General features: G+C 41.0%; 1 protein-coding gene across 3 annotated transcripts in view; it reads right to left on the bottom strand.

The window, feature by feature from the left end:
- Nucleotides 1–206: 206 nt before the first annotated feature.
- LOC307142562 (adenylate cyclase type 2) overlaps nt 207–9,244 on the bottom strand; it is a 39,372-nt gene continuing 30,334 nt past the window's right edge. For 2 of the 3 annotated variants that reach the window (XM_079843532.1, XM_079843533.1), the window contains 5 exons: nt 6,189–6,338; nt 5,996–6,103; nt 5,800–5,914; nt 4,396–4,520; nt 213–920 (listed from right to left, as the gene is read on the bottom strand). In XM_079843532.1, the coding sequence (XP_079699658.1) occupies nt 789–920; nt 4,396–4,520; nt 5,800–5,914; nt 5,996–6,103; nt 6,189–6,338 (630 nt within the window). In that variant the 3' untranslated portion in view covers nt 213–788. Of the gene's footprint in view, nt 921–4,395; nt 4,521–5,799; nt 5,915–5,995; nt 6,104–6,188; nt 6,339–9,244 lie in introns of all 3 variants that reach the window. The other variant, XM_079843531.1, reaches the window with a different exon arrangement.

Below are 9,244 nucleotides of genomic sequence, written 5' to 3'. Positions count from 1 at the left end.
TGTTATAAAGTCAAGGGTCAACTAAAGCAAACACGTCTAAACCACTGTTAATTCTCACTAAGAACGTTTGTATGAAAAAATACAGTGAAGGTGTTTGATTGTGTTTTTTGTTTGGCAGCTGTCATTGCCAAAATTCAAAATCCATAAAATTCCCTTTATTCATTAGAAAAAAAGAACAAAAAACTTTCAAGTCACATGGATGGATAAAGTTTAAACACACAATGAGCTGTTTTTTATGAAACATTTTTATATACACTTTTCACATAAATTGAACATACAAAATATTAAATACATATTAACAAACATTAATAAATAAGTGCACAAGTGAAAGAAAATACATGTATTCAATATAAAACTAAACTCAAAAGCTTGGAAATTTATAGAATTTACACTTTACATAAAAATAAAATAGATGAACCATTATGGTAAGCTTCAAAAGAAAAACCAATGGTTAACTTTAATCTTCATGTTTAAAAGTACCTGATGCAGTTCAATCTAAGTGCTAACTAGTTCTCGGTAGGGCCACCACTAACATTCACAGTATATTTACTTTCATCCAAACTTTATTTCACTTAATTCATTTTAATAATTTCATTCATTTATTGTTTATTTTTATATTTTGACACTGTTTTCCTCTAAACGTTTCCACTGACCCCAATTGGCAAACACCTGCCGTAAAGGACCTTAGTGGAACACTGAAGTCTCAATCTGGCGGCGCCGTCATACCATGTCAGATTCATGTCTCAAGCGCTCGGCTGCATCTCTCTCTGATGGTGTGGTCAGTGTTCTCATGACTTCAGCGTTTGATCTGTGTCGATGAAGTACGTGGTCAGTTGACCTTTGCCCTTGACGTTGATCACTCCTCTCAGAGTGACATTATAGCCTAGCATTTGAGCCACATGTGAGGTTTCCTCCGTCACCTGAGGAGACAACAAACAACACACAGCCCTGATTTAATGTCCTCTGGGAAGTTCAGGTTTACGAGTCGGGAAGTCGTGTTTATGAGTTGGGAAGTCGTGTTTATGAGTTGGGAAGTCGTGTTTATGAGTTGGGAAGTTCGTGTTTATGAGTTGGGAAGTTCGTGTTTATGAGTTGGGAAGTCGTGTTTATGAGTTGGGAAGTCGTGTTTACGAGTTGGGAAGTCGTGTTTATGAGTTGGGAAGTTCATGTTTACGAGTTGGGAAGTCGTGTTTACGAGTTGGGAAGTCGTGTTTATGAGTTGGGAAGTCGTGTTTATGAGTTGGGAAGTTCATATTTTCGAGTTGGGAAGTCGTGTTTACGAGTTGGGAAGTTCGTGTTTATGAGTTGGGAAGTTAATATTTATGAGTTGGGAAGTTCGTGTTTATGAGTTGGGAAGTTCGTGTTTGTGAGTTGGGAGGTCGTGTTTATGAGTTGGGAAGTTCGTGTTTGTGAGTTGGGAGGTCGTGTTTATGAGTTGGGAAGTCGTGTTTATGAGTTGGGAAGTCGTGTTTACGAGTTGGGAAGTCGTGTTTATGAGTTGGGAAGTCGTGTTTATGAGTTGGGAAGTCGTGTTTACGAGTTGGGAAGTCGTGTTTATGAGTTGGGAAGTCGTGTTTACGAGTTGGGAAGTCGTGTTTATGAGTTGGGAAGTCGTGTTTATGAGTTGGGAAGTCGTGTTTATGAGTTGGGAAGTCGTGTTTACGAGTTGGGAAGTCGTGTTTATGAGTTGGGAAGTCGTGTTTATGAGTTGGGAAGTCGTGTTTACGAGTTGGGAAGTCGTGTTTATGAGTTGGGAAGTCGTGTTTATGAGTTGGGAAGTTCATGTTTACGAGTTGGGAAGTCGTGTTTACGAGTTGGGAAGTCGTGTTTATGAGTTGGGAAGTCGTGTTTATGAGTTGGGAAGTCGTGTTTATGAGTTGGGAAGTCGTGTTTATGAGTTGGGAAGTCGTGTTTATGAGTTGGGAAGTCGTGTTTATGAGTTGGGAAGTTTATATTTTCGAGTTGGGAAGTCGTGTTTACGAGTTGGGAAGTTCGTGTTTATGAGTTGGGAAGTTAATATTTATGAGTTGGGAAGTTTGTGTTTATGAGTTGGGAAGTTCGTGTTTGTGAGTTGGGAGGTCGTGTTTATGAGTTGGGAAGTTCGTGTTTGTGAGTTGGGAGGTCGTGTTTATGAGTTGGGAAGTCGTGTTTATGAGTTGGGAAGTCGTGTTTACGAGTTGGGAAGTCGTGTTTATGAGTTGGGAAGTCGTGTTTATGAGTTGGGAAGTCGTGTTTACGAGTTGGGAAGTCGTGTTTATGAGTTGGGAAGTCGTGTTTACGAGTTGGGAAGTCGTGTTTATGAGTTGGGAAGTCGTGTTTACGAGTTGGGAAGTCGTGTTTATGAGTTGGGAAGTCGTGTTTACGAGTTGGGAAGTCGTGTTTACGAGTTGGGAAGTCGTGTTTACGAGTTGGGAAGTCGTGTTTACGAGTTGGGAAGTCGTGTTTATGAGTTGGGAAGTCGTGTTTATGAGTTGGGAAGTCGTGTTTATGAGTTGGGAAGTTCATATTTTCGAGTTGGGAAGTCGTGTTTACGAGTTGGGAAGTTCGTGTTTATGAGTTGGGAAGTTAATATTTATGAGTTGGGAAGTTCGTGTTTGTGAGTTGGGAGGTCGTGTTTATGAGTTGGGAAGTTCGTGTTTATGAGTTGGGAAGTTCGTGTTTGTGAGTTGGGAGGTCGTGTTTATGAGTTGGGAAGTTCGTGTTTGTGAGTTGGGAGGTCGTGTTTATGAGTTGGGAAGTTCGTGTTTATGAGTTGGGAAGTCGTATTTATGAGTTGGGAAGTTCGTGTTTATGAGTTGGGAAGTTCGTGTTTATGAGTTGTGAAGTTAATATTTATGAGTTGGGAAGTTCGTGTTTATGAGTTGGGAAGTCGTATTTACGAGTTGGGAAGTTCGTGTTTATGAGTTGGGAAGTTCATATTTTTGAGTTGAGAAGTCGTGTTTATGAGTTGGGAAGTTCGTATTTTCGAGTTGGGAAGTTCGTGTTTATGAGTTGGGAAGTTCATATTTTTGAGTTGTGAAGTCGTGTTTATGAGTTGGGAAGTTCGTATTTTCGAGTTGGGAAGTTCATATTTTCGAGTTAGAAAGTTTGTGTTTATGAGTTGGGAAGTCGTATTTACGAGTTGGGAAGTTCGTGTTTATGAGTTGGGAAGTTCATGTTTACGAGTTGGGAAGTTCATATTTATGAGTTGGGAAGTTCCTTTTTATGAGTTGAGAAGTTCATATTTATGAGTTGGGAAGTTTGTGTTTATGAGTTGGGAAGTTTGTGTTTATGAGTTGGGAAGTTTGTGTTTATGAGTTGGGAAGTTCATATTTTCGAGTTGGGAAGTTCATATTTTCAAGTGTGGAAGTCATGTTTATGAGTTGGGAAGTTCATATTTATGAGTTGGGAAGTCGTGTTTATGAGTTGGGAAGTTTGTGTTTATGAGTTGGGAAGTTTGTGTTTATGAGTTGGGAAGTTCATATTTTCGAGTTGGGAAGTTCATATTTTCAAGTGTGGAAGTCATGTTTATGAGTTGGGAAGTTCATATTTTCGAGTTGGGAAGTCGTGTTTATGAGTTGGAAAGTTCATATTTTCGAGTTGGGAAGTTCATATTTTCGAGTTGGGAAGTTCGTGTTTGTGAGTTGGGCAGTCGTATTTATGAGTTGGGAACTGTCGCCGGTTCACGACTGTTCCTTCCTTGGAGCACTTTTGATAGAGACTGACCACTGCAGACCGGGAACACCCCACAAGAGCTGCAGTTTTGGAGATGCTCTGACCCAGTCGTCTAGCCGTCACAATCTGGCCCTTGTCAAACTCGCTCAAATCCTTACGCTTGCCCATTTTTCCTGCTTCTAACACATCAACTCTGAGGACAAAATGTTCACTTGCTGCCTAATATATCCCACCCACTAACAGGTGATGAAGAGATGGTCAGTGTTATTCACTCCACTGGTCATAATGTTATGCCTGATCGGTGTATCTTGCATCCCTAAGTGTAATTCACCTTAATTCCTCAAGGTGGCAGTGTCTGATACATGATGGCTCAGCGATTTACTGCAGAGTAAATATTTTATCGCAATCAAATATTAGTGTCATGGCTCTGGTGAAGAATCTGTCAGCGATAATCAGAATATTGAAAAAAACTATAGTTTTGAGAACATTGTTGAGATGGCGAATATGAGCTCTGATGATGACAGTGATGCTGGGAAAAAGCATCTGCTCAAATGGAAACCCCTCCAAGATCCAAAAGATAACGAAATATGATTTGTTTTACTTTATAGAGGTCCATTCGATCCGGATCACTAAAGACCCGAACATGTAATAATGATAGTATGCAGTGATTCATGTATTTAAGGGTTAAATTACAACACAGATGGATGTTGTGATATTTGGACAGGTGTAAAGGCGGCGTACCTGTATTTTGTCCAGGACTCCAGTGCTGTCCATCCTGCTGGCCACATTCACCGTGTTCCCCCAGATGTCATACTGCGGTTTGTGAGCGCCGATGACGCCTGCGATCACGGGGCCGTGGTTTATCCCTGAACAAAACACAACACAATGAGTAAAGTTTGTTTCTCTGAAAGTTTGAACTTTTTTGACAAGCTTAAAGTTTGAATTGAATTGTTGAAATTGAAGCTTGGGACAGCAAGGGAACACATGTTTCTAGCATGATTTACCATGAATTAGCATGTTGGTAAACAATAATTTGCACAATGCTAGCATGTTGCTATCATTATTTATCATGTTGTTTGCATTATTTATCAAGTTGCTAATGTTTGAACATGTTGTTAGAATTAATTAGCATGTTGATAGCATGACTTAGCACATTGTTAACATGTTTTAACTCATTGCTAGCATGATTTAACATGTTTTGCTAGCATGAATTAGCATGTTGCTAGCATTATTTACCAGGTTGTTATCATGTAGCTAGCATGATTTAGTATTTTTAGCACGTTTTAACACATTGCTAACATGATTTAGCATTTTGTTAAAATATTTCAACATGATTTAGCATGAATTAGCATGTTGGTAACATGAATTGGCACAATGCTAACTTGTTTTAACACTTTGCTAGTATGAATTTGCATGTTACTATTACCATGTTACCATGTTCTATCATGTGGCTAGCATGATTTAGTATGTTTCTAGCATGTTGTAACACATTGCTTACATGATTTAGCATTTTGCTAGCATGTTTCAACATGATTTAACATTTTGATAGCATGTTTCAACATGAATTAGCATGTTTTAACATACTGCTACTATGAACTAAAATGTTCCTGTCATGTTTTAACACATTGTTAGCATGATTTATCAAGTTGCTAATGTTTTAACGTGTTAGAATTAATAAGCATGTTGTTAACATTTTGTTAACATTATTTATCATGTTGTTAACATGTTTTAACTCAATGATAGCATGATTTAACATGTTGTTAACATGATTTAGCATTTTGCTAATATGATTTAACATTTTGTTAACATGTTTTAACATTTTGTTACCATGAATTAACATGATGATGCTAACATGTTTAGCCTGTTGCTAGGATTTTTTATCACATTGCTAGCATTATTTATCATGTTGTTAACATGATTTATCATGTTTGCTAGCATGATTTAGCATGTTTGCTAACATGTTTTAACATGTTATCATGGGTTATAATTTTGTTACCATTAATTAGCATATTGCTAGCATGAATTAGCATGTTTGCTAGCATGATTTAGTATGTTGCTAGCATGTTTTAGCATTTTGTTAGCATGAACTAGCATGTTCTCTTGTCCTGTAGTGTGTGTATGTGATGAACATGCAGTGTGTGTTACCGATCCTCAGTTTGAAGGTGTTGAACGAATGCATGTTGATGTTCTCCAGCCTCCCCATCAGAGCAATGGCGAAGTCCAGCATGCAGCGGATGTGACTGTGCGACATGTCGCAGGGCTGTAGATGGACGAAACCCATGAAAACCTGCGCATACGCGAAACATGTGCTTTAAAACACAAGCATGCGCTCGCAACCTACCGGCCGCTCCTCTGCCTTCGCAGGATTGGTCAGTCCGGCTGCCGCCATGTAGGTGCTGCCGATGGTCTTGATCTTTTCCACCGCACTGAATTTAGGCTTGTTAAGGAGCTGTGAGAGGAAACCACATGATGAGACAGGTTGGAGAGATTAAACAGACGGATGACATCGGACACACACACACACACACACACACCTCGTCAAAGTCTGAAATGATCTCGTTCAGGAAGCGGAGACACTCCAGCCCGTCATTGTTGATGCTGCTCTCGCTGTAAAACTCTTTGTAGAACTGCGGCACGGACGCGAACATGACGCACACACACTCACACGACTTGCTGTACAAGTCCTGAAACACACACACACACACAGTTACATCACAGAAAACATATTCACATCATAGAATCAATAATACAGTGCATCCGGAAAGTATTAACAGCTCTTCATTTTTTGACATTCACAAGGACATTCCCAGAGTCGTCCAGTAGCCGCTCCTTTGTTATCTTGGCTGTGCTTCGGGTCGATGTCCTGTTGGAAGATGAACCTTCACCCCAGTCTGAGGTCCAGAGCGCTCTGGAGCAGGTCTTCATCAAGGATTCATCTTTCCCTCGATCCTGACTAGTGTCCCAGTTCCTGCGGCTGAACACCCCCCCACATCATTATGCTGCCACCACCATGATCACTGTAGGGATGGGATTGGCCAGGGGATGAGCGGTGCCTGGTTTCCTACAGACATGAGTTTCATTAGACCAGAGAATTGTGTTTCTCATGATCTGAGAGCCCTTCAGGATCCTTTTGGCAAACTCCAGGCTGGCTGTCATGTGCCTTTTCCTGAGGAGTGGCTTCCGTCTGGCCACTCCCCCATACAGGCCTGATTGGTGGAGAGGTGGTTGTTCTTCTGGAAGGTTCTTCTCTCACCACAGAGAAACGCTGGAGCTCTGTCAGAGTGACCATCGGGTTCTTGACCTCCCTGACTTATGGGGCGATTTACATGTTAAGTCAATGCAAAGATGTGAATAGACATTCTGCGGTGCGATTCGCCCAAATGAAGCGTTTGACGCGTGATTCGCACGAATCGCCCAAGTTGAAAAATCTGAACTTTTGCGGATATTCGCGCCGCGTTAACCAATCAGGAGCTTGCTATAGTAGTGACAACACTGAGGAGAAAATCTGGTTTATATTAATCATATATTAATATCTGGTTCAGACAAGTGTGCATATGATTATCCCTGGGATAACATTAAATGACATGAAACACAACCCAGTCTCTTTTCGTTAAATGCAAGTTTGTGTATGATCAATAATACAGAAGTATAAGTAACTTAAAAGGTATAATAAGCTATAATAAAGCAAACAATTCAGTCAAACATTCAAAGCCAGTGCTAGTCAGCTACAACGGTAACGTAAAGTTAAATAGCCTAAAAATAAAAAAGTAATGAAACTTTGCCCTCAGCCTAAACGATTTGCCAGGGAACAAATTATAGATCCATGAGACCAAAGATGGGCCGTTACATCTACACAAGACGAATTATAGCTCGAGACACACCACAGAGACATCAGAGCCAGCGGCAGACGGCAGAAGGACTGGCCGAGGAAAGGATGCTCTCGCTGGGGTTGATGAGCGCTGAGCGCCGCTAATCCACTGGAGCTCACAACTCCGAAAACGCCTGATAGAATGTTCAAATAGGCGCTCTCTTTATAAACCACAGATTTGAGCTTTAAACAACTACATTATTGCCTGAAAAAGTCTTAAAACTACGTTTTGTCACACATTAACAGTAGATTTGAACAAAAAAGACGTGTAAACACAGCCCATGTCAGCCATTTCTCAACAAGACGAGCCGCTGGCAGAAGCCCCTCCCATGACGCGAATTCGCAACTGTTGTGAAGTGAATGTCACGCGCGAATGAAGCGACTAAACTCAAAATGTTCAAGCGTCCAACTTCGCGTGAATAGCGCAAATTATTTGCGTTGTTCGCGTCCGGTGTAAACGCTACATAAGGCCCTTCTCCCCCGATCGCTCAGTTTGGCCGGGCGGCATCTCTAGGAAGAGTCCTGGTGCTCCCAAACTTCTTCATGTACAGATGATGGAGGCCACGGTGCTCATCGGGACCTTCAGCTGCAGAAATGTGCCCTCCCCCAGATCTGTGCCTCCATACAATCCTGTCTCTGAGTCTACAGACGATTCCTTTATGGCTTGGTTTGTGCTCATGCACTGTCAACTGATGGACCTTATATAGACAGATGTGTGCCTTTCCAAATCACGTCCAATCGGCTGAACTGACCACAGGTGGACTCCAGTCGAGCTGTGGAAACATCTCAAGGATGATCAGTGGAAACAGGAGCACCTGAGCTCAACTCTGAGTGTTATGGCAAAGGCTGTGAATACTTGTGATTTTTTTATTTTTTTATTTTTAATAAATTTGCACAGATTTCAAACAAACTTCTTTCACGTTGTCATTATGGGATATTGTTTGTAGAATTTTGAGGAAAGTAATGAATTTAATAAATTTTTGAATAAGGCTGTAACATAACAACATGAAGCGCTGTGAATACTTCCCGGATGCTAACCAGTATTTTTAAAAGTCTTGCGAGGATTGTTCTGCGTTCAGTAAATATCAGTCTTGCTCTTTCTGTCCAATGGCGTGCGTTCGTCTCAGCCATCTCACGGTCAATTTTCGTAATAGCTGATCATAACATACGTTGTCTTATTTTAAATCTAGCTTTACGAGATTTCAGAATACGCTTTAGTATCAGTGCTCATCTCTTTTCCCCCATTTTGTTAATTACCTCTTTAGTAAACCAATACATAACCAGCAAAAGCAGTGCTGCTTGCATCTCCTCCACTTGTTATTGTTGCACAGTGTGTCGCGCAAAAGTGATTCCTGTCCGGTCCTGACTGGGAGGAGCAGTCGCCCGCAGTCCTACATCACCGGACTAATTTGCCTAATCTTCCCGGTACTTTAGACCGCAGTGGAAACGCAGACAGTAGCAGATCTGGGGGGAAAAAAGTTCCTGTAAAAAAAGTTCCTGGTACAAATTGTTCCAGGTAATTTCGGTGGAAACGGGGCTAATGAGAATCAAAGCTCTGTAGCTTTAAAACATATAATGCAATTATATATTCTCTTTCACTTGCCCCGTCAAAAAATAATCCACTTGTCCCGGACGAGTGATAATGTCGAGCCCTGCATGCATGCCCATACACTACAGAGTTTAAAACATCTCCGACAAACGGCACAGTTTACGATCCCAGAC

This window comes from Gobio gobio (genome assembly GCF_949357685.1).
Source record: "Gobio gobio genome assembly, chromosome: 2".
Taxonomy (NCBI): Eukaryota; Metazoa; Chordata; class Actinopteri; order Cypriniformes; family Gobionidae; genus Gobio; species Gobio gobio.
The sequence above is the reverse complement of the archived record's forward strand: the minus strand, read 5'-3'. Positions and strand labels throughout refer to the sequence as shown.